Source organism: Rousettus aegyptiacus, unplaced genomic scaffold (assembly GCF_014176215.1).
Source record: "Rousettus aegyptiacus isolate mRouAeg1 unplaced genomic scaffold, mRouAeg1.p scaffold_m13_p_17, whole genome shotgun sequence".
Lineage (NCBI taxonomy): Eukaryota > Metazoa > Chordata > Mammalia > Chiroptera > Pteropodidae > Rousettus > Rousettus aegyptiacus.
The window spans coordinates 23,237,974-23,260,158 of NW_023416292.1; the positions used below are offsets into that span (position 1 = coordinate 23,237,974).

Genomic DNA, 22,185 nt, shown 5'->3' on the forward strand with positions numbered 1-22,185 from the left:
ACAATCGCTTCTACGGAAATTATTCAAAACGGGTCACTGGTTGTCTTAAAACAAGTTTTTAAAAAGACCAAACTAAGTCGGCTAAAATCAAACGATCGAACAAGGCCTTCTACCACCTGAACGTCAAGCTCCTTCCGGCCTTCCCTGAGGCTGAGTGCTGACCTTCCGCGCTGCCCCCTGAAAGCGCCCCTGGAAAGTGCCCTGCGCGCCCACATGCGTGTGCGCACGCCCGTCTGCACGTCAGAACCTGAGCCCAGCCATGCGCACCCAGAGTCCACACCAAAACCTTACCACCCACGCCATCTACTGTCATCAAAACTCACTGGGCAAAATGACTTTTGTCGCGTCTCCTAAACTAAGTTACGGAAACTATTTGTTACAGCATTAGTCTATTTTTGGAAGGGAAAGGGAGCAGTAGCAAAATGAAGTCTATAAAAAGTACAAAATAATATTAAATTGATTATTGTCAGTACAGAAATACCTGAGTTACTGACTATATGTTTTGTAACGGACTTTAAAAAGTAAACATTTTACTGTGCAGTGTTCGATAGCTCATAATGAGACCGGTAAATAAAATCAAACAATTTAATATTGATTTATTTCAATATTAACAACAGGATTTCCACCCCATACTAGATTTCTCAGAAACAGGAATAGCAAGGCTTACCAAGTGGTGTCTCGGCTTTTAACGGAGTCCACAGGGAAAGGAACATTACAGACGGTGTCAGAAAAGGCTGTTTTTCCCTTTTTGTACCTTTTTTTTTTATAGCCATTCACCTATGAAGTTTCCCTGTGGAGTAACTAGTTACCCCACTCTTTGATAATGGCGCGCGTGCACGCACACACACACACACACTCTCTCTCACACACACACACTCTCTCTCACACACACTCTCTCTCACACACACACACACTCTCACACACACACACTCTCTCACACACACACACTCTCTCTCACACACACACACGCACACACACAGGCAGATGTGTGTGCAGGGACTGTCGCTCACCAACACCAAACCCCTCTGTGGACAGCGCCCCTCTGTGCCGGGTCCCGCCACCCCTCGTAACCTTCGCGGTGAGAACGCCCGCGCCCAGAATCCACGCTCGACGCTGGAGTGCTGACACACTCAGCGCACTGAACGAACACGTAAAGAGAAGGTTCCCAGGCGGGGGGTTTGCACGAAAATGAGATAAAAGGCAGCCTTGCCGCAAAGGCCGATCCGCCTGCGGAATCCGGGAGGCTCACAGACGGCACACGCCGTTTAACAGATTTCAAACAAGGACTAGGGATTTCCATAAACAATGAAAGCACCTGTGTGTTCTGCAGCATTAACGTTTCAAAGGCTGTCAGTGCACATACTTCACATCAAAGAATGAAGACCACCTGTGGCCAGGTAATCATTCCTTCCCAAGGAAAAAGATAAAATATAATAGTTCTGAAAATACATACTTATAACTACCAATAAATACAAAAGATAAAAGCAGTAAAAATAAATGAAACCCACTGGAATCACCAACCACAGAGTTCCGACTTTACGTCTCAGCAAGCTATCTTCAGCTATCTGGTTACAGAACATTTAAATTACTCTGTATTTCCTAGGCAAAGACTTACGGTGTTCAGACTGAACACACACACACGTGCACGGCTGCAGGGCACACGCGACACTCAGGAGTTGTGAGAAGACACGAAGGTACTCCCCTTCAGGACTCACGGTCGAGGGGATGAGAGCCGCCGAAAACACCCCATGAAGAACACTCTCAACCGTCGAGCACCATCGTTTAACCAGCTTCAACCAACCAAAAGTTCTCCTCTGTTAGCCATTAACATTCTTTCGCACACTTGCAAAGTAGTAATCTTTCGAAGAGCATACCCTTCAAGAATACGTAGCCACTGATGTCGTCATTGGAAAAATTTGCCATTCTCCTTTGCGAATGATCTGTTCACACGGTATTTAATCCATTTGGTTGTTGGGTTAACTCACATTTTTCTCACTGATTTGTAAATACTCTTTATATGTTAAAAACGGTTTTTAAAAAACTACTAAAACTTGTACATGAAAGTTCAAATCAGCATTTTTCACAATGTCCAAAAAGAGGAAATCATCCCAATGCCCATTAACTAATGAATGGAGAATCTAAAATGGGGCATATCCAAACAATGGGATGTTATTCGGCCATAAAAAGGACGAGGTACTGACCCATTTTACAACACGAATGGCCCTTGGAAACCATCGCGCCGCGTGAATACACCAAAGGCCTCCCGGCACACGACCCCACACCCACGGACCGTCCAGGACGGGCAGCCGCGCAGGAGCGGGAGGCAGACAGGTGGCGGCCAGCGGCTCAGGGAGGGCGTGAGGCATGGCTGCTGAGGGGACTGGAGCTTCCTTTCAGGCTCATGAAATGTTCTAGAATTCAGCAAGTGATGGTAGCAGAGTTCTGTGAACATGCTAAGAAACACTACAGCGTACACTTTAAAAGAGTGAACTCTATGGCATGGGAATTTCATCTCAATGAAGCCATCAAGGCAACAACAAAAAAAGACCACACAGGAGGCTGTGGACTCTCCCCCCAGCCGAACACACGCACAAAGTGTGACAGTCACACGACAAAATGGGTGCAAGGAAGAGAGCGTGTCTGTGGGACCGAGACCCATCCACGGGTCCCATTCGGAAGCCCCGGGACTGCCACTCTCACGCGCGGCAGAGGATGAATCAACGAGAAGTAGCCCTTGGGGGGCAGGCAGAGCCCAGCAGGGCCACGGCCGCCACCTCCGCGGCCCGCGCAGCACTGTCTCCAGGAGCAGTGCGGAGTGCCCGGCCGGCGTGCGCGGGGAGGCCCCTGCGCACCACGCCCAACACCTGCAGGCTGTGGGAGCAGACCCCCGGCACCCAGCTTTCCACGGTGGCTCTAGTGACCCAGCGCAGACTCCCAAAGGGCAGGGGCCTGGGGTGGAAGGGGTCGGGTCACTAAGTGAAGACTCAGAAGAGGCACGAGGTAAGAACAGTTCAGAGGATGCTGTATGGGGTGGACAGGCTGCGAGGGGTCCCGGGGCCCCCCGTCAGCCAGGCCTGCGCCCCCAAGTCAGGCTCTCACGGGAGGCCAAGTCTAGTTCTGACCCCCTTCCTGGTCATCTTGCCATTGTTCCCACCTGATTTCCACGAAGAGGTTTTGCTCCACCTTGACCCAATAACCAAAACAACGGAACTCCGTGACCTCGAGACCAGGGCGGTGGTGGTTTGCGAGCTTCGTGAGGTCCGGACGGGCAGGGGGCAGCGGGGCGCACAGCACACTCAGACTGCTGGTTGGCCAGGCCTGGGTCTGAGGCCTGGCCACAGTCACCCTCCCCCAAACGACAGGTCGGGGTGCTCTGCCGTGACGGCCGCTCGCCAAGACGGCGCAGAAGAGAACTCCGCTGAAATGACAGGCGGTGTTCACTTCTTCCATCCGGACCAGAGCCAAAAACAAACCGTGTTTCGTGAAAACTTGGGTGAGGTTTCCAAGGCTTAAACAGAACAGACCTGACAGCCACAGGCAGGGAGAGTGGTGATGGCGTGCACCAGGCGAACTGTTCCGTGAGAACGTGCGGCGCCTAGCGCACCTCGCGGGGGGGAGGCGGCACGCCGAAAGCGCCACGCGCAGCCGCGGCCTCCAGGGGGCGCGACCCGCCAAGCAGCAGAGGGAAGGGGGGACGAAAGCGGCCGGTCAGCACTGCAAAGCCACGAGACTGACGCAACTTTGCCGTTCCCTTTTTTTTATTGGCTGAATTACAACTTTTTCACCACACGTTTTGTTTAAAAGCACAAAAAGCACATAATGTATTTTTTTTTTCTTTTGGGCCATTTTGAATCAGGAACTTCCACCAATTCGAACGTGTCGAGTCTGACAGGCACGCTGGCTACTGAGGGTGACCCCGCGCCTGCGCCGGCCACGCCGAGTCGAAGCCTTCTGCAGCTGCTTCTAGAACAGACTGTGGGCTCCGGAGTCGCGTGGCCCGCTGACGGGACCGGCTGCTGGGCCTGCACTCGAAATACACAGTAAGACCAAACCTCGACCAGAAACTCCCGCTGAGAAGGCCTGGCTCGCTCTGACGCGCCGGCACAGAACCCTCGGCGCAGGCCGACGGGACAATCGCTCGGGGGGTCTTCGGGCCGCCGCACCGGACACACGGCGCTCCGACCTTCCTTTTGTAACGCTGTCAGCCCTGCATTTTGAAAAGCAGTAAGAATGCTCGGCAGTAAACACTGCTTTAAAAAAGAGACGACACTTGCTGGGCATGTGCTTCGTCTCACACGTCCCCAGGTCCTCAGTGCTGAGGCCCCGTCGGCAAGTTGTCACTCACCACGCTTACAACACCTGCACCGAGTGCAAGGGCGGAACGGGCGTGGCCTTCCGCTCCAAGAACTTAAAAAGGACGCCGGGCTAATGGACAGCGTTCATGGAAACGTTGAGATTACAAAACAGGTTGACGGCGTATGCGATGAAACAGAGGCCTCCTCTGGTTTTTAAATACAATGACCACACCAAAGACACAGGACTGGAAGGGGCCTTTCAGCGACAACTGACCTGCACTGTTCTGGACCAGTCCCATGGAATCGCCCAGAGCGATTGGCCTGCTTTCCACACGATGACCCCCACTCGCAGCCTTCTCTTCCTCAGTTTACCGAAACCACTCCCCTACCTGGGCCAGGCTTCTAGATGACCTCCCCACCCCAGCTAAATCCCTCTGGACTGTCCCACAATCAGACGCCACAATTCTGCAAGTGTACGAAGACTGTTGATATTTCTCAACAAGTGCGATGGACTTGTCGATTATAGCTTTTAAAAGTTCTGATTACTCATTACGTTTTTCATGTTCAACCTTCACAATAAATATTTTAAAAGTCCTAAGATTATATAACAACAACTTTTAATATTTCTCATCGCTTGTTCTATTTGGGAGTATTGCAGGAGAAACATTCAGATTCATAATTTAAAAAGTATTAAAAGGAAATTTTAAGGGATCTTTCTTTAAAATCCTCTTCTCATTCTTAAATTCTCTTAACTTCTCGGTCTCCTGTGAAAAAGCATATTCTTTATTTGTTGATTGTACAACTTTTTAATTAAAAATATCACGGAATATTTTTAGAATTTTGCTACTGTCGTTCACGTACTTACTATAGAAATTCTCCCAAACACCAAGAGGAGAGGGAGGTGAGGCAGCCGTCGGAGTGGCTGGCAGCGTTCCGCCGGCTCGCTCCCCGCCTGGCGCGCATCACCTCCCGACAGAGCCCTGCAGAGCACAGCCCGGCGCTGCGCTGCCTCGTGGACCTCTGCCTGTGCGCCCAGCACCGCGCCCGCCGTTTCCAGTCCTCAAGATAAACCAACACCGCAGCCGAGCCCGACTCCGCGCCACCCGGGGCCGCTCCCCGGCCACACTCATGCCCCGCGCAGCCTTGGCGCAGGCCGTTCCCGTTTCCGGCAGAGACAACGGGAATCGTGCAGCGTGGCTGCTCTCCTCCGGCAGATGACAGGCCTTCTCGACACTGAGGACGCCGGCCGCCTCGCCGAGCTTACGCAGCAGGGGGGGCAACTCCACTGCTACGTGGGCTCCTGACGTGTCGTTAATAAACCCACAGATCAGTCATTAGTCTGCTAAACCGCCATGAATAGATCACAGGATTTTAAAAGGACTTTTCTGCACCTAAGGAAGGCAGAGTGGCAGCACTGACGATCAGTAACGTCGACTTATATTTTAAAGAAGTCAGAGGATTTGCTTTCCCAATCACAATTTTAGAGAATCCACTGTTAGACTGATCATTTGACTTTCATTAAACTTTAGGCCCATGATGTCCGAATACTACTTAACACGCAACACGAGGTATCTCGTATCACTTTTAACGAAAGCAAGAACTAGCTAGCTGGCAAGCTTTATAACCAGTTTTAGAGGGTGGTAGATCTTACGAAATTTGCTGTGATTTATAAATTACAAAAAAAAAAAAAAAAACCCACAACGTGCTAGAAAACTTGAAGGTACACAGAGATGGGAAGGTACCGAATAATCATGAGAAGAGAATTCCTAAGGGGAGTGAGTCATTACGCAGTAAACCCAGAGACGCTAACTACAAACGCTGACTGAAGAGCAGTGTGCAGACTCCCTCGTTGAGGGGCTGCCCAAAACACCTGGGGCAGGAAACACCACGGAACCCCGCGGGCAGCGTGGCGGGGGCGGGGTGAGGACCGGACGGGCGCCCTTCCCCTCGGACCCCCCCGGACGCCACGCCCCCAGCCATGGGGACCCTGCCACAGAAGACCTTACCCTCGTCTTCCACCCAAGGTTGGATACGCCATGTCAGCACCGTGACACACTAGTAACGAACTTCCCAAAACGAAAACGCAGCGACGACGACAAGAGTGTGTTTTGTTCTTGTCTTCCTTTTTTAAATCGGACATTAGGAAGCACTAAGTACTCACATCTGTGCCCGCGCTCCGCACGGCGCTCTGCAGGGCAGGTCTGGTCATGGCCAGCTTTCCAGTCACCGCGCTGCTGGCCGCCGGGGCCGGGACCACGTTCACCGTGTGATTAGGGAGCTGTCCGGCCGCGACAGCAAGCACCGGCTGCGGACAGGGCAGCACCCCCGGCGCCTGGAGCTGGACCACGGCGGGCTGAGACAGCAGCACGGTCGGACCTGCGGTGGAGACAGACGAGAGGGGTCAGAGGGCTCGGCCACTGACGGCGCCCTGCAGACACAGGCACCGGTGACCTCGCACCGAGGGTTCCAAACCACCGATTAAAACACACTCGGCAGCAGCGCGCTCGCGACGGCTTCGCTGTTTTCAGTGAAACCAACTAACTTCCTTCCCTTTGACGTTATCGTTACCAGTATATTTCCATATATTTTTCCTCAGCTATTCACATGCCAAATTTGCTAAGTATTAAGTAGATTTCTCTAAGTATTAATTTCTGAAATTTATTAGGGATAAAAGGATTTTTCACATTATAACTAGCAAACCTTTAATAGTGAATTCAAATATTTCGAATTAACAGAATTTAGAAATATATACAATACCAAAAATATATGAACAGAAACTCATTAACTCAGTGAGTGAACAAGAGGCTACAAATATCAAACATGTTAAAAACCACTTGAGCTGAATTCTCAGCTCACAAGCACAAGAAACAAACTGGCGATATAAATTAATATGCAGATAGCACCAACTCCCTTCCCCAAAAATGGCCTACAAATCTTAATCTTCACACTTACCATGGTGTAAATCATGGTAATCTGATGAGAATCAGTATCAGCACCCTACAGAAGACTCGTTTAGCTCCTAACACGGGTCTACTCAAGCGTTACTTGCCTGCTACACGTTTCCCTTCAGGTCTGGCCGACTCTGAGGAGCTGAGCGCCTCAGCTCACAGCCACAGGGGCTGGGGCCCATCTAGCAACTGGAAGTATTGCAGTAACGGAAACTAAAATTTCATATATATTTATAATTTGTCTTTAGGAAAAAACTATTATACTTTCAGACAGGATAATGTGACCCATGGAAAACTCAGCTCTGTATTTCAAAAGATCAAGGAAAACTAAAAATCAAAACAATGTTTCAGAATACCTATTAAGAACGCCTGTTTTAGCTTAAAAAATCACTTCTGTAAAATCAAAGTATATTTTTGATAGCCTCAAAAAGCATACTAAAAATAGAATTTAATTAATAGCATTTGTCTCAGATAAATTAGTAAGAAAGACCTAAAAACAATTTCATAAATTTGCAATATGTGCAATTCACTTGGGTGTAAATGGTCACTAAATATTTCATCTTCTCATTTTCCCTTAAAATAACTTTTTATGAAATAGAAACATATAAATGAGGAAATGACTCATAAGCTGATATAAATATGCTTGGGCCAAATACGCAAGTCAAAATCATTAACAAGTGAAATAAACAGCATATGACCAAGTGTCAGGGTTTTTAATAACTTAGAAATCACAGTCGATCCGGTAACTATGGAGAAAGAGACTCATCACAACCGGAAACTCAAACCGAGAGCCCCGCCCCTGAGGCCAGCGTCGCTCCTCCGCGGCGGACACCAACCACGGCGCCCACGACGGTCACGGCCGTCCTTCCGTTTTTCTGGACTGAGAAGGCACATGAAGAGGAGAAGCCATTAAGAAGTCGGTAATGACTCTCAATGAGGTTGCAGTGTATTGATCAGAAGCGCAGCCCCATTTGAAGACCACCGCAGACACACGTGGAAGTCAGCGACTCGGTCCACAGCGGATGCTGCCGCGGACAGGCTCGCAGACCCCTGGCTGCTGTTCCCACCTCCCACACCTCAGGGTCAAGTCCACGGTTGAGAAGCACTGGCCGAAACCGACACTTTCAAAAGACGAATATCAGAAGCAGCGTTCCACATGTTCTGAGCATAAAAAATGACCACAGAAAGGCCCCAAGAACCTAAACACTGTTCAACGAATTTGGGACTATTCCACAGACTGCGGGACATGGTAAACACGAATTAAGTCATTTCAAAGTCACAGTCCTCCTTCTAGCCCTAGTCACAGGCTCACAGCATTGGCGGGTGACACAGGCAGAGGGGTTTGTCATACTTCTTAAAACTAATTTGGAAAAATAAGCAAGTGAGCACCATCTGCTGTGGGGCCATCGCCACCCCCTTGCAGAGAACTGCCTCCCGGGAGGGCAGGGGGCGGCCCCCGGCCAGTCGGAGGCCAGTGAGCTGGGGTCCTGCTGCGCCTCCCCTCCTGGGGCACGGCGCGCCCACCCCGCAGAGCGCCTGGCTACCATCAAACGATCTGGCACCTAAATCAGGGACCCTCTGAAACAGGCCCATCTGGGCTCAAGGCAGAATGGGAAGAAACAACAAAATTTCAATTACTGTGTTCAAAAAAAGGCCTAAAAAATCTCACGGTGGCTTCTGGGCACTGACCTGCACTGACCCTCTGGGCCCTGAGCAGTCACTGCTGCCCCAACGTGGGAACGGCGAAGTCGCCCCGGGTCCTCGCGGCCGTCACACGAAGCCCCCTCGACTGGTCGTGGCCAGACGAGAGCACACTGCACGCCGCTGACCGAGCAGGACTCACTCTGTGACCGTTCCTCCCTCCAACTACTCTCGACGCTTCGAACCAGGGACGGGACGGTTACCGAACGCCTCGCGCGGCTGCGTGTCTCTGGGGCGTGGTTTGTCTTAATTTTCTCCTCTATAAACGGAGTTAAAGACGGCACCCACCTCACGGAGGAGATGTGAGGGTCAAGGTCACACACTTCGGTCCTCAGGGCAGTGTCCGGTACAAAGCAGAACCTTAAACGTCAGCCACTGCCATGATTCGCCACCTTATTACTACCCTTCCGGTGACAGCTGCCACGGGGCGCTGCGTGGACGACGACGGCTTCATCGGTGCTGGCAGTTCCCGTTGCGCAGCTGCTAACTCCACGATGGGACAGAAAGCCTGAGAGCGGGACCTCGTCCCAGCCTCGTCTAGAGGCTGTACAACACTGTGACTGGCACCGACTGAGCCACACCGCCTGGGCTCAGTCCTGACTCCGCCTGTCACCAGCGGAAGGACCTGGGCAAGCCACTGCACCTCTGTGCCCCATTCAGTGATCTGCGCTATCTTCTCCCCAAAAGGCCCGTGACAGGGCCCCATCCTCTGCCCCCACCCCGCACGACACACCCACACCCAGCATCGCCGGTCCCTACCCGCCACCCGCTTCCGTGACCCTCGGGCTGTCACACCCGCCCCCGCAGGCTCGTCCGGTCCCGGTGGGTGTACAGGACGGAGGTGCGCAAACAGGCGGAAGCTGTTCCAGGCAGAGAACAGTATGAGCCGAGAAACCAGGAAAGACGAGAGAATCGGGGACGGCGGCCAGATGGGCGGGGCTACAAGGGGGGTTTACAGACGGGGGCGACGCCGTCAAGTCAGAAAACTTAACGGGACCCAAACCACAGCGGGCCTCACGGTCCAGAACGGAGACGTCCATGCGATCCTCCAACGACTTCCTCTTCCCTAAAGGTAGAATATTACTACTGAAACCTACGTCGCTTAACGGGAAAAAGCCTCTCCTGCATTTTCCTTCTTCCTCCCTCCTGAGTCTCACTCAAACTGTACGTTACGACAATACCATCTCTCCAGATGGTACCAGAAGAACCGACAAGCGCCGCCCACAATAAGTGCTCCCCGCGGACCCTGGGAAAGCAGCGACGTTCCCAGCAGAGCGAGATTCGGGTTTCTGAAATGAAAAGAGCAGTCCGTCCTCCTGCTGTAGCAGGCCCCCAACGCTGAGACCCCCCGCGGTCTGCTAGGAGCGCACCCTCGGCGGCGGCACCCTTGCTGTGCACACCGATCCAAAGAAACGAGCTAAGAGGCCATGGCTGGAAACACAGCCACGCAAGCAAACGCGACACGGGCGCTCGACGACAGCTGACACCCGCCTGCAGGGCCCGGCGCGACTGGCGAGCTCGGCCCCCAGGGGGGCGGCCGCACGCGTCTCCCCCCGCTCGTGTGGACACGTGTCAGTCCAAGCACGGTGATGACTAAACTGCTGGACGCCCTCCAAGTCCTAAATCCGAACAGTACTAAATCTTCAACCTTGAATTTCTTTCAATACTGGCCTCGACTTCTGGTAGAATCAAGTATGTGACGCCATCTGGTGGACAAAACGTGGAAACACGCATGTTCTACGCAAGCCCCAGAGTTCACGGCCCCTCCTCACGCCAATTCCAGGTTGTTTACTGAACCGTGCTGCCTCCTCCAAGGTGAACGGCCTGATTCCACTGCCAAAACACACCTACTAGACCTGAAACGAACCATGTTAAATACTGACCTCTCCTTAAAAGCAAAACAGTTCAGACACAAAAATCTCAGAATAAAATGGCACCAAAAAAGATTCCCAGATAAGTTTCTCCTTCGTTACAAGTGGCTGTGTAAAACCACGAGCCTTGCAGACAGGTGTCCTCCTCGTTAAAAGTAGAAGAGGAGGACCTGGGGGGCCAGCTCTCCTGCTGCGACAGGGACCACACGCTGGCATCTCTGCATCTCCCTAGACCAAGGACGACCCCTGACGACAGCAGGAATTGAGGCCGATGACCTGAACTGAAACAATCACAGGGCATAAGCCCTAGTGGCCCAACTGCACACACGCGGCCTTCACCCCACTCGGGTACCTCTGGCAGGTGCAGGGTGTATGCTGGCGACGGGGTGCTGCTTTGCCAGCGGCACCAGAGTGGGCAGGGCCTGGATGATGATGGCTTTCGCAGGAACGCTGGCGCTTTGCTGAGTCTTGGGTGCTGCTGGAAGCAGTAACGGCTTGGGCTGAATTGAAGGTTTTGAATTCATCTGAAGTTTTTTCTTCAGAGTCAGTCCATTTTCTGGAAAAACAAACAAACAAACCACAAGTCAACCGGAAGGCAATTAAACAAATATTAAAAAACAGATTCTATGATGAACCTTCTCTGCACCTGGACCTCTGAAGTAGGTTCTCTGGAGGTTATCCTGACCTCTGAGCGACCGCCCTTCACTGGAGTTAAGCGCAGCTACTCTGTACCTTAAGGGGCTGGAGAAAAGTCCACGACCTGAGGACTCCCTTCTTTTATGGAGGCATGAATGATACATAATATTATATTCGTTTCAGGTACACGAGGTAATTATTTGATGTTGGCATCACAAAATGATCACCACGATTAGTTAGCATCTGTCAACATCCACAGTTACAACATTATTTTCTCTGTGTTGAGAACTTTCAAAATTTACTCTCTTAGCAACTGTCAAACACTGTTCTGAACCGTCCGTACTAAAGCAAGACGGCACCGCTAGCAGCAGTCGCCGAGCGGCACGTGACGCCCCCAGGGCTCACCTCTCTTACAGCTGGCCGAGCTGCAGCTTGGGGAGGAGGGACAAGAAGCAGGGGAGGACAGCCGAACCCACCGGGGAAAGCCTGGAGATGAGTGAGCTAGCAAACGTGACAGCCAAATGGCCCTCACGTTTAGGATCTTGGACTGCCATGTTGCCTTCCGCCCCGAAGGTGACGGGGCCCAGGTCCAATGTCAAGTGTCCTTCTCTCCAGGTGGGTCATCCATAACAAACGAACCAGGCCCACTACTCTGAAAACAAGAGGCCAGCCTACTGACTTAATCCGACACTTCCTTTGAGGAAGGAACCTAAGCTCGGTCTAAGACAGAAGTGACAGCAGTTAGGAGACGGAGTAATACCGGTTTTGCTCCTGGGACCAGTGACAGGCTTGCTTTCCTTGGGTGGCTCTGCTGAGGAGGGCCCATTAGCGCTCTCGCCGTATAAGGAAAGGGGGGACATCTGAGGGGCAGAAGACAAATCCAACTCCTCCTGCAGCAAAATAGCACAAATTCAGCAGATGAATATGACCCTTGAGCAAAAAATCACTTAGAAAGAGAGGCAAGGTCCACGCGTAGACAGAGAAACACTCAGACACCCTCGGGCCAAGGTGGGGTGTACCGGGAACGCTGCATACAAAGTACTGAGACACGGCGACTAACCATCGCGACCCGTCACCTCCGAGGAAGAACTCAGAAGGCGGGTGTATGCGAAACGCTATCTGGTTCTGCGTTACCTCTGCAAATGTCACATTTTACTTGGCTCCTTGTACAAACATTTAGTACAGTATAAGACTACAGTTAAAATGCCAATATCCTTTCCCCACAATCTCCTGTTCAGTCTCGAAAGCAAATAATCCTCACTATTTTTACCCCTTTCTATTTACTAACACTGCCCGAAAGTTTTCAAAGGGCAGAGACCGAAAGGAGCAGGGCCATTTCCTTCTATTTATGAGTGAAATGATAATACAGAGATGTATAAAAATAATATTAATATTTTCCATAATATTTTAATAGTCAGTGGATCTGTCTCATTTTCTTAGAATCAAGAAAGTTAACGTAAAAGTGACATTTCTTTTCTGAGAGAAAATAATGTTATACATAATAACGAAATAAGCATAATATCTACATCATATCAAATTCGAAATAATCTACAAGATTATTAAAAGAAAACTTAAGAGGATACTTATTCACTCTCAGTATGACATAGGTCCCCTTTCGGTCAAAAACCCCAGAAAATATAAAAAACAAATTTGAACAATAACTAAATATCTTACGATAAAAAACAGAGCATTAGGTTGAAAGACACAGAATTGGTGATAACTACCTGTCATAAAATCGGACCGTGAGTCCAAAGTGATAAAAAGAAAATAATAAAGTTTGATGAGAAACAGGACACTTTTACATAGTTTTAAGGTGCCTGCCCACAAAACACTTATTATGGCAAAGGGAGAAAGGGCGGCCTCATGGTGGGAGGGCTCGGCAGACAGGGCCGCGGTCACGTGGACAGAGCGAACGCCCGCAGTGACCGGACAAGTGGCCATGGTGCGGCAGCGGAAGACAGACAGACAGACAGCGTCACCCCTGTGACCCCTGCCACGGACAGAACACCTGACTCTGCTCCTGCGGAAACGTCGGGCAAGCCCGATCGAGGGACATTGTGCAGAACGGCTAGTCTCTGATCTCTAGGAAGGACAAGGGCACGGAAGGCGAGGAAGAATGAACTGATCCGACTGACGGGGACTAAAGGGACGAGCCAGGAGCACACGGTGTGCGACTCCACGTCCTTCTGCTGGGCGGGAGAGCACCTTTGGGACGACCTGCACCATCTAAATGGAAATGGCCAATTAGATGATGGTAACGTATCAATGTTTACTTTCTGATTTCGGAAGTTGCATTGTGGTTATATAAGACACATCCTGTTTGTAGGAAGGCGATGTTAAAGCACTTGGGGGTGACAGGGAGTCAGGCTGGCAACCTCACAAACGTTCAGGGGAAAAAAGTTCTTTGTCATGTACTTGTAACATTTCTGTACGTTTGAGACTATTCCAAACAAAATATTAAGGTAAGCAAGAAAACAAGAATAAAAACATAACCTCTGAGTGGTGAAAACCCTCCTGTGAGGGACCAAAGAAAAAGCAATAAAAGATCGATATTTGGTTACATAAAAAAAAAGCATGCCTGGAGAAAATAAACGCCAGAAATAAAGCTTCAAGACAAATGACAAACTGGAGAAAAAATACTTTTAACTTATTTCACAAACTAAGGACTAATATTCCTAATATGTAATAAAATGTTTTTAAAATTGAGGTGAAAATGACCAGTACAATTCCTATTTTCCCTATCCTCGTTCCAAAAAATACCTAAGTCCTTTGGTGCTCCCTTGTCCGGGACTCGGAGCCTCTACCTGGATGAAGAACAGAATCATTTTTAAGGAGCCGCCAGACCTTTGTAAAAGTCCTAGCCATTCAAAAGGCAGTTCCGGGCCCTGCTGGGGGAGGGAGACCACCCCGGACACCGAAGGAGTGGTGACCACTTAGTCTCCATGTCCTCAAAAAACACGCATTCTGCAGGGAGGAGGGGGGTGGCTGGGACGAAAGGCAGTAAGCCACACACGACAAGCCCTGGATGCCGGCAAAGGGCGATGGAACAAGTGACCAACAACGCTGACGGCAGGAAGACAGCGACGAGGGCAAGCCGGAGACCGACGCTTGTCCCCGAGACTCGGGACCCGGCGACAGCACGCGCAGCGGCCGCCCTCCGTGCCCCGTGCTCGCCCTGTCCAGAGGGCTTCGTGGCCGAAGCCGCCATGAAAGGCGGGCTACTTACGGGAACATGCTGCGTGGAAGAACACGAGTCCACGGACTGAGGCGACGAGACGGAGCAACTGGAGGCGGCGGGGGACGGGGGCTGAGGTTCTGCCTTTATCTCTGTAACCGAAAAACACAGAGCGCGGACGTTCCCACTGGACGATACGAACTCGGGATGGAGCGAGAAGGAAGGTAAAGCCGCCTCTCACGACTCAGTCGTGTGGCAGCCAGGGTCACCGACGCAGCGAGTGAAACATCACGGTGCAGAAATCGGCGTCGCTGGGGGCGATGACGTGCGCGTGCGAGGCCGTGAGAAACCGGCCACGGGGTGCCTCGGGCGCACCCCCTCTCCCCGAGGAGCAAGCGCAGGGGGTCGCACGTTTCCACTCTACGGACCTTTCGCACCTTTTGAATATTGTACCAGATGCCAAAAAGCATGGATTCCCAAAGGACAATTTTTAAAAAATATAAGGAACAGGAAAGAATTTTTTAGGGAAGCATTTGTGGCAATGCAATTAAAACTCACAAAAACATCCCTCTCTTTGAACCTGTTAACTTATTTATAATAATGTTTTGAGCCATTGTCGGGGGAGAGACCCTGAGGCAGGCAGGCTGTCTTTTCCAAAGTTGGCTGCGAAACGTCCCGTGGTCCCTCATGGTCCAGAATGTGCTCCTGCCACCTCCCCGACTAGCAGGGGCGTCTACTCCCGGCCGCCTGAGTCCCGGCGGGCTCATGCCCTTCAGTAAACTTGTGGACAGCAGTGACGCGACGTGGACCCTCATGCGCTGGGGCGCGCCCGCTGGGGCCTCTGCAGTCAGACCGACCGCCCGGGGACGCCTCACGGAAGCGGCCAAGCCACGCGGAAAGGCCCAGTGGAGGTCCCCCGTGAGCAGTCCTCACAGCCATCAGCCCAGGCACCAGACACGGCAGTGAAGAACCCTTAAGGTGCCACGCCACCCCAGCCTTCACACTTCCCCAGAAGACGTCTAGACACCATGGAGCACGGACGAGCCCTTCCCGGTACACCCTGTCCAAATTCCTGACCCACAGCCTCTGGGGGCGTAATACAGTGGCGGCTGCTTGAAGCCACAAAGTCTTAGGGTCGTTCACTGCACAGCAGCAGTGACCAGAGCACTGGCCTTGCGCAGCCCACACTCTGTGAGGGGAGAGAGGCAGCAGCAGGACAGGAGTGCGGGGGTGGGGACGACTGCGGCTTAGTGGGGACGTGCTGGCTGCTTCCCCGCGGCCTCGGCTCTGCGTCCACCTCCTGCAGTCAGCGGCGCAAACGAACACAGGCCCCGCGGGCCTCCACCGCGGCCCGTCAACGGGGGACAGCAGGATGCTGTGCAGGCCGGGGCAGAGGGAGGGGCCTCTTCACCCCCGAAGCGACGTCTGCTGCAGGTCCCAGCTTCGTTCAGCACACCCAGACCCACCGCGACACCACGCAGGGGCCCTCCCCCCGAGTTCGGGGAACCCCAAGCTTCTCCCCTTTGACTCCCTATGTTCTGTCTGGTTCTCAGGTTACTCTCTTATGGAGGTATGATACATAATTCAAAAACAGTATTTCTGATACAAATCCTTCATGTGACTGAAACACCAGTCTGAGATTCGTTGAATCCGCTCTGGCGGGGAGCTCATGCACGCTCTGCCACACCACAGCGGCCTATGCAGTCCCTGGAACTTTTTAACCCATCAAAACAGCCCAATAACTCCGCCTAATTTTGACTATTACCAAACTACAAAATAAAATGAGTCATTTTAAAGTTCTTACCAATGAAATAGACCATTACCTGTACAGAGCTGGTTGTCGACGTCCCAAATGCCTGTCTCCCAAGGCATCAAATCCAAATAGAAATCAAGATTTTCAAAATTATTTTCCTGTAGGTTTCAAATCACCAAAAGAATATTAGAATATATACATCCAGAAATCAAACTATCAAACTATCAAACTGTCAGACTCGATCTGCCATAAATAATCGCTATTCCCCAACGCAGGACAAATAACATTCCAAGTCCATCGGTTCATGCAGAGACACTGCCTCGAGGGCCTGGGGGGCACCGACACGGCTACCTGCAGCGCAGCGGGTCCTCAGGAGGGGTTCACACCCACATGGTTCCTTCGGTCTCGTTCTCTTCAATGGGCACGAGACATTACGAGAGTCCCAAAGACATGTCTTTGTCACAAGGGAAACTCAGTAAACTCTTGCACTGCCATTAAGGCGAACAGGCTGAATCGAAGGCCCGTTCACCACATCGCCCCCGCAGACAACAGAAAGAACACAGGGTTTCGCAGACACGCAGGAACCGCGGAGATTGTAACCGAACCTGCGAACGCACCGGCGTCACACTGGAAGGAAGCGACCCCGAAGATGGGTCAGTGTGATCTTTTTTTTTACTGTCCTATACTTTTCAAATTTCTAACATAAAATTTCTAAAATTTTTTAATCCTACAAGATAAAATTCAGTTTCTCAAACAAAGAGGAACTCTTCGTTTCTTTTCACTGAGATGAGTTTTTACATAGAAGCCCATTCCGAGCCATCTGGGTGACGGTCTTATGCCCCACACACGCGCGCGCACACACACACACACACACAGAGAACCACGCCTGAGTCCAGAGCCCTCGTGTGGGCAGGAGATCAAGAGAGTGCCACTACTCTTCCACGTGTCTGGGCTCACGGGGACAGGAACAGAAGTAAGCGAGCTATAAACGGCACCGCCATGTCAAAAGGCGGTTGACACTAACTTAAGGTGACAGACGAGAAAGCGGCAACAACGGGGGAAGGAAGACCCAGGCAAAAAGCAAAGATTAATCTATTACGTGTTAACAACCACTTGGTAATACGTTCTAGAATAACATCAATTTGAAATGCCCGTCGTGCGGTTTGTTTTTACCGAGCACGTAACAGAAGGAAAGGGCAACTGTCTTCTGGTCACTGCCCTTCCCTGAGCAAACGCCAGCACGGGTTAAAGAAAACCGTGGGAGTTCGCATGAAAAAAACCACTTAGATCATGAAAGAACCACTTTTTAAATCAATCTCCTTCGCTTTTTTCCTCTTATTTGAATCCACACATCAAAAACTTAAGCAGCCCTGTGCTTCCGGCAACCGAACAGACCCCCAGCTCCCGCAGCCGAAGCGAATCGAGCCCCGAGGCCTGCTGGGGCCAGCGACGCCCTTCACCTTGCACGATGCAGGGCATGACCCACTTAGGACTCCCACTCAGTCTTCGGCCAAAAAGTCAAATACCTTTTACAGCACAAGGTTTATGAAGCTGGAAATTTAACAGGTCCGTTTACATCAAGTAAAATATGTCCGTATTTACATATGTTGGCTCTACAACGACTTCTGCTGGGAAACCCAACTACTGCGTGGAAGAGACTCTGACTTTAGAAGGGGCCCTCGGAGCCCGCCTGCTGCACCCCTCCACTTTATAGCAGAAAGGCGACGGGATGGGAGGACTGCCGTAAGGTCAGAATGTTATAAAATCAGGACCACGTCTCCCTGAATCTTTCGAACGTGCTCCACTGTTTCCTCATGGGTTTAGGCTGTAGAGGTTGTAAAAGAATATCAGTTGCTTAGGCAACCAGACAATATTAAAAGTCAATCTAATCAACAGACCACATTCTAAACTATCTCAAAAAGAATTAAAAGCCACTAAATTCCCATCCCATACACCACTTTAAAAATATATTGTTTTTATTCTCTTCTATTGATTCATAGTAAAAAAAAACTGCTAAATGATTCTTTAAGAAATGTCTGAGAAACTCTGAGCAAGCAATCCTACTCTGAGCAAGCAGTCACACTCAGGTTAATGAGAGCATAATCAGGAACATCTGATGTGCCTGATGCGCAGTGGAAACCACACTGTTCCCCTGCATCGCTTCCCAACTGCAGCAGCACCTCGTCCAAACGAGAGTCCCGCAGGCCGGCGTGCTACGTACGAACGGCGTGCACCAATCGGAAAGGGAAAGAGAAGCGAAGATGTTCTCGAGGACCCGAAGTACCATAGGGAAGTTGGTCAGTTCTACTCTGGCTGGCTCTGCGACTCACACAAACCCCTTAACACACCATCCCCCATATGCAGCAAAGTCATCTTAAAAGCCAAGAAGCAGGCAGTTAAGTGACCCTTCCAGTCAGCACCCCGAGACAAAGGTGGACTCTTCCCGCGCCAAGACCAATGCACTTCCACAACCCTAAATTTACTGACTAAAAAAATGGCCTTTTCATACTTAATGCTGTTATTCAAAAATAACTAGCCAAAACCCGTTATCCCAGAACCTTCTTGCAATAATTAGTGTAAAAATGAAATATCACATTATTCGGTATTTCTCCTCTGGTACTTACATAAGTTTCATTTGCTGCATCCAAATGCAGGTCATCGGTGTCTGCGAAATAGCCAAGTTCAGCAAACAGGGTGGAATCTTTGGACAAAAGGAAAGAACAGAGATGAAGTCAAACTTCTGAAAAGAGAATACGCTCCGTACCCCTGCACCAGCTCGCCAAGGGCTTCTCGCCAGCCGCTGGTAACCTCCCACTGCTGCTGGTAACCTCCCACAGCGCGAACGATAACCGGTTCGAAGCTGGTTTCTGATTTATCTGTGGTTTTGCACATAATTTTTATCTTGTGAACGAAATCCTTACACCAGAGATTAAAAATCAGATTTTATGTCATGTCGTGTTGGACTAACGGGTAGTGACTTTCTGGGACAGCACTGGCGCCAGTCGTGAGGCTACCTCTGGGCTCAGCACGAAGAGCAGTGTGGCCAACCGGCAGGGACGGCAGGCCAGGGCGGCGGCCCACGCTCCGCGCATCCGCCATCCCCGTGAGCTAGGGGCACAGCCCATTCTCTGCCGAGACAACTGGCGGCGTTCTCATCCAAACCGTTCAATGTAGTCCAACCCCCTAATGAGATTTCATTATAAGCCAAGAAGTCTGTGGACACAGAAAATATTCCTCGATAAACTAGGTTGAAACTTTCTGAAGAGAAGGTCAAGTTGCTGACAAGGCCAGAGGCGGCTGCTCTCCGTGCAATCTGTCAAGTGTCTACCCTCCCCACCATTTTCGGAACTGCGGAAACTGCGAAGTTGTCCAAACCTGGGTCCACCGCTCGAACTCCACTCCCTCCCTGCCGTCCCGCCCCTGCCGCCACCACTTCCTCACTTCGCACACACAGGAACGACCCCGCCCGCCTATCGTTAACTCAGCTGATGAAACATTTTGCCAACAAAACAGAACATAAGCAAAAAATCGTGTGTGGTAATAATGAAAGGTTAGTCCCATGATTCTCAGAAAAGGACTAGCTTCCGCTGAAAGGTCCTAGCAACAGTGACACCCCAGTAGCGATGACGACACTGTGCTCAGACCTCGGAACTGAACACCACCCTCCACTAAACGGAAGGGCACAGCGTCATTTCTCTGGTGTCCCTGCCACGAAGCACGGCCTGAGGCTGGTCATGAGCAGTGGACAGCCTCAGGGTCACCTTACAGAATAAGAGACCTGTATTCTCTAAGACTGTCAAGCTTACAAAGGGCAGGAAAAGACTAAGGAACCTTCCAGATGAGTGAAAGCAATGTGTTTGCAAGTGGGATCATAGTCAAGGAAAAAAAGGGCTGTCGTTTAGACAGGTTAAGTGAGGTCACAAGGGCCGGGTTCTAATCTGGTAGGACTGTGGCCTTATGAGAAGAGAAAGATCCCCACTCCCTTTTCTGGTCCCTCTCCTCCCCCACCGCCCTTCCCACACCTTCTCCCTCTACCTGCTCTCCCCCTCCCTCCCAACTTTAAGACATTCTGGAAATGGCAAAACTAGGAACTAGGGAGCCAGTGAAAAAATCCGTGGTTGCCAGGGAGGGAGGGATGGGTGGGTGGAGCAAGGATTAGGAGCGTGAAATGATTATGACGCCGCAAGGGTACGCACATGATGTCACGCGCTTGTCGAAACCCACGAATGCACAGTGTAGAGTGAACCTTAATGTAACCCATGGCTTTCAGTTCATGATAACGTATATAATGATAATGATAATCACCAGCTCATCCGCTTAACAGGTGTACTACACTAATGCAAGACGTTAGACATCGGGCAAGGGGATATGGAACTCCATGACTCTGTGCCAATTATTCTGTAAATCTAAAACTGTACTAAAAGTAAAGTCTATTAAGTATTAAAAATAATTGTGTGAAATTCAAATTTCAGTGTGCGTGCGTAAACCTGCCCTGGAACACACGCTCAAGTGACATGCGCAGTTATGCTGGCTTTTGCACTGCGGTGGCAGGGTCCAGCATTGCAACAGAGACCACAAGCCCGCAAGCCTAAAACACTATCTTGACCTTCACAGAAAATGTTTACAAACTCTGCTCTAAATTTCATTACCCAAGCAAAAAAGAAAAAGTACATTCCATCACAGTGTTGTAAGCTAATCAATTAAATTATTCAAAGTTGGAGTCACGAAATATACTAATCTATAATCTGACGTTTTAGATTTAACTGGTCAGCTTCTAATATTTCAAAAAAAAATTAAACAAATCAGTGAAGTACTTAAACATTAAAAATGAAACCCAAATAAAGAATCCATATTCTAGTGAGAAACACTAGCAGACAGTAGTGTGTGCAAAATCTACCCTACTCACTAAGCACCTAAGAAATTGTAATTGAAGTGCTCAACTAAGAGAAGATTGTTAACAGTTAAAAGGAGAAGCCTGGCAAACGTGGGAAGGGGGCGCATTCAGCGAGGGGCGGGGGCATCTGAGAGGAGGCGATGTCGCCAGGGAGATCTGAGCGCCGGCCAGGAACGTGAAGAGGAGGAACCGGCTGTTGGGCTTCGTCAGGAAGATGCAGCCGGGGTGTTGGAAGGCAAAGTATTACACAGGGCGGTCAGGAAGTGCCCCGCAGTCAGTGTGAGGAATATCATAAAAATAAAACAGTTGAGCAGCTGAGAAAACAGATCACAACTACCTAATATAAGCGGGGGAACCCTGGTGAGAGTTCGACCCGTGGTAACCATTTGGAAAGCATTACAGGCTGTGGAGCTGGACGAACCTGGCTCTGATCCTGCTTCCGCCACTCACTGGCCGTGAGCCGGCACTGGGTCTCTCGGCCTCAGTTTACTCATCCGTGGAGTAGCAGAACCTCATGGGACTGAATGAGAAAACGCACGGAGAGCTCGGCAGCGCGCCGCACACAAAGCGCCGACTGAACGGTGACCGTTACTACCATATCCGCCCCAGGAAAATACACCGGGTCAGAAAGACTGTCTAAAGTTTTTCCAGAAACTCATAGAAAATCTACCCGAGGACTGAAAAAAATCTCGAAAGATACACAATTTGAAAGAATTTCTGCCCTTGGAAAATCAAACGAGGGCTGGCGTTCACTAAGCGGGGCGGAGACGGCGCCCTGCCACTGAGGACGAGGGCGCGGACCGGGCAGACGGGGATGCGCCCGGCTCTGCCGCACGTCGCGGGCCGGAGCGCCGCGGGTGCCCGGGTCCCGCGCAGCCCAGGAGGGCGCGACGCTGCCGCCTGGCAACCCCG

General features: G+C 50.7%; 1 protein-coding gene across 1 annotated transcript in view; it reads right to left on the reverse strand.

Annotated features, from left to right (window-relative positions):
- Window positions 1-22,185, reverse strand: part of ATF6 (activating transcription factor 6) — a 76,182-nt gene that overhangs the window by 53,459 nt on the left and 538 nt on the right. Inside the window, exons 2-7 of the mRNA XM_016129704.2 lie at window positions 19,004-19,080; window positions 16,450-16,537; window positions 14,678-14,778; window positions 12,212-12,341; window positions 11,168-11,371; window positions 6,457-6,671 (exon numbers count right to left, since the gene is read on the reverse strand). Of these exons, the coding sequence (XP_015985190.2) occupies window positions 6,457-6,671; window positions 11,168-11,371; window positions 12,212-12,341; window positions 14,678-14,778; window positions 16,450-16,537; window positions 19,004-19,080 (815 nt within the window). The remainder of the gene's footprint in view (window positions 1-6,456; window positions 6,672-11,167; window positions 11,372-12,211; window positions 12,342-14,677; window positions 14,779-16,449; window positions 16,538-19,003; window positions 19,081-22,185) is intronic.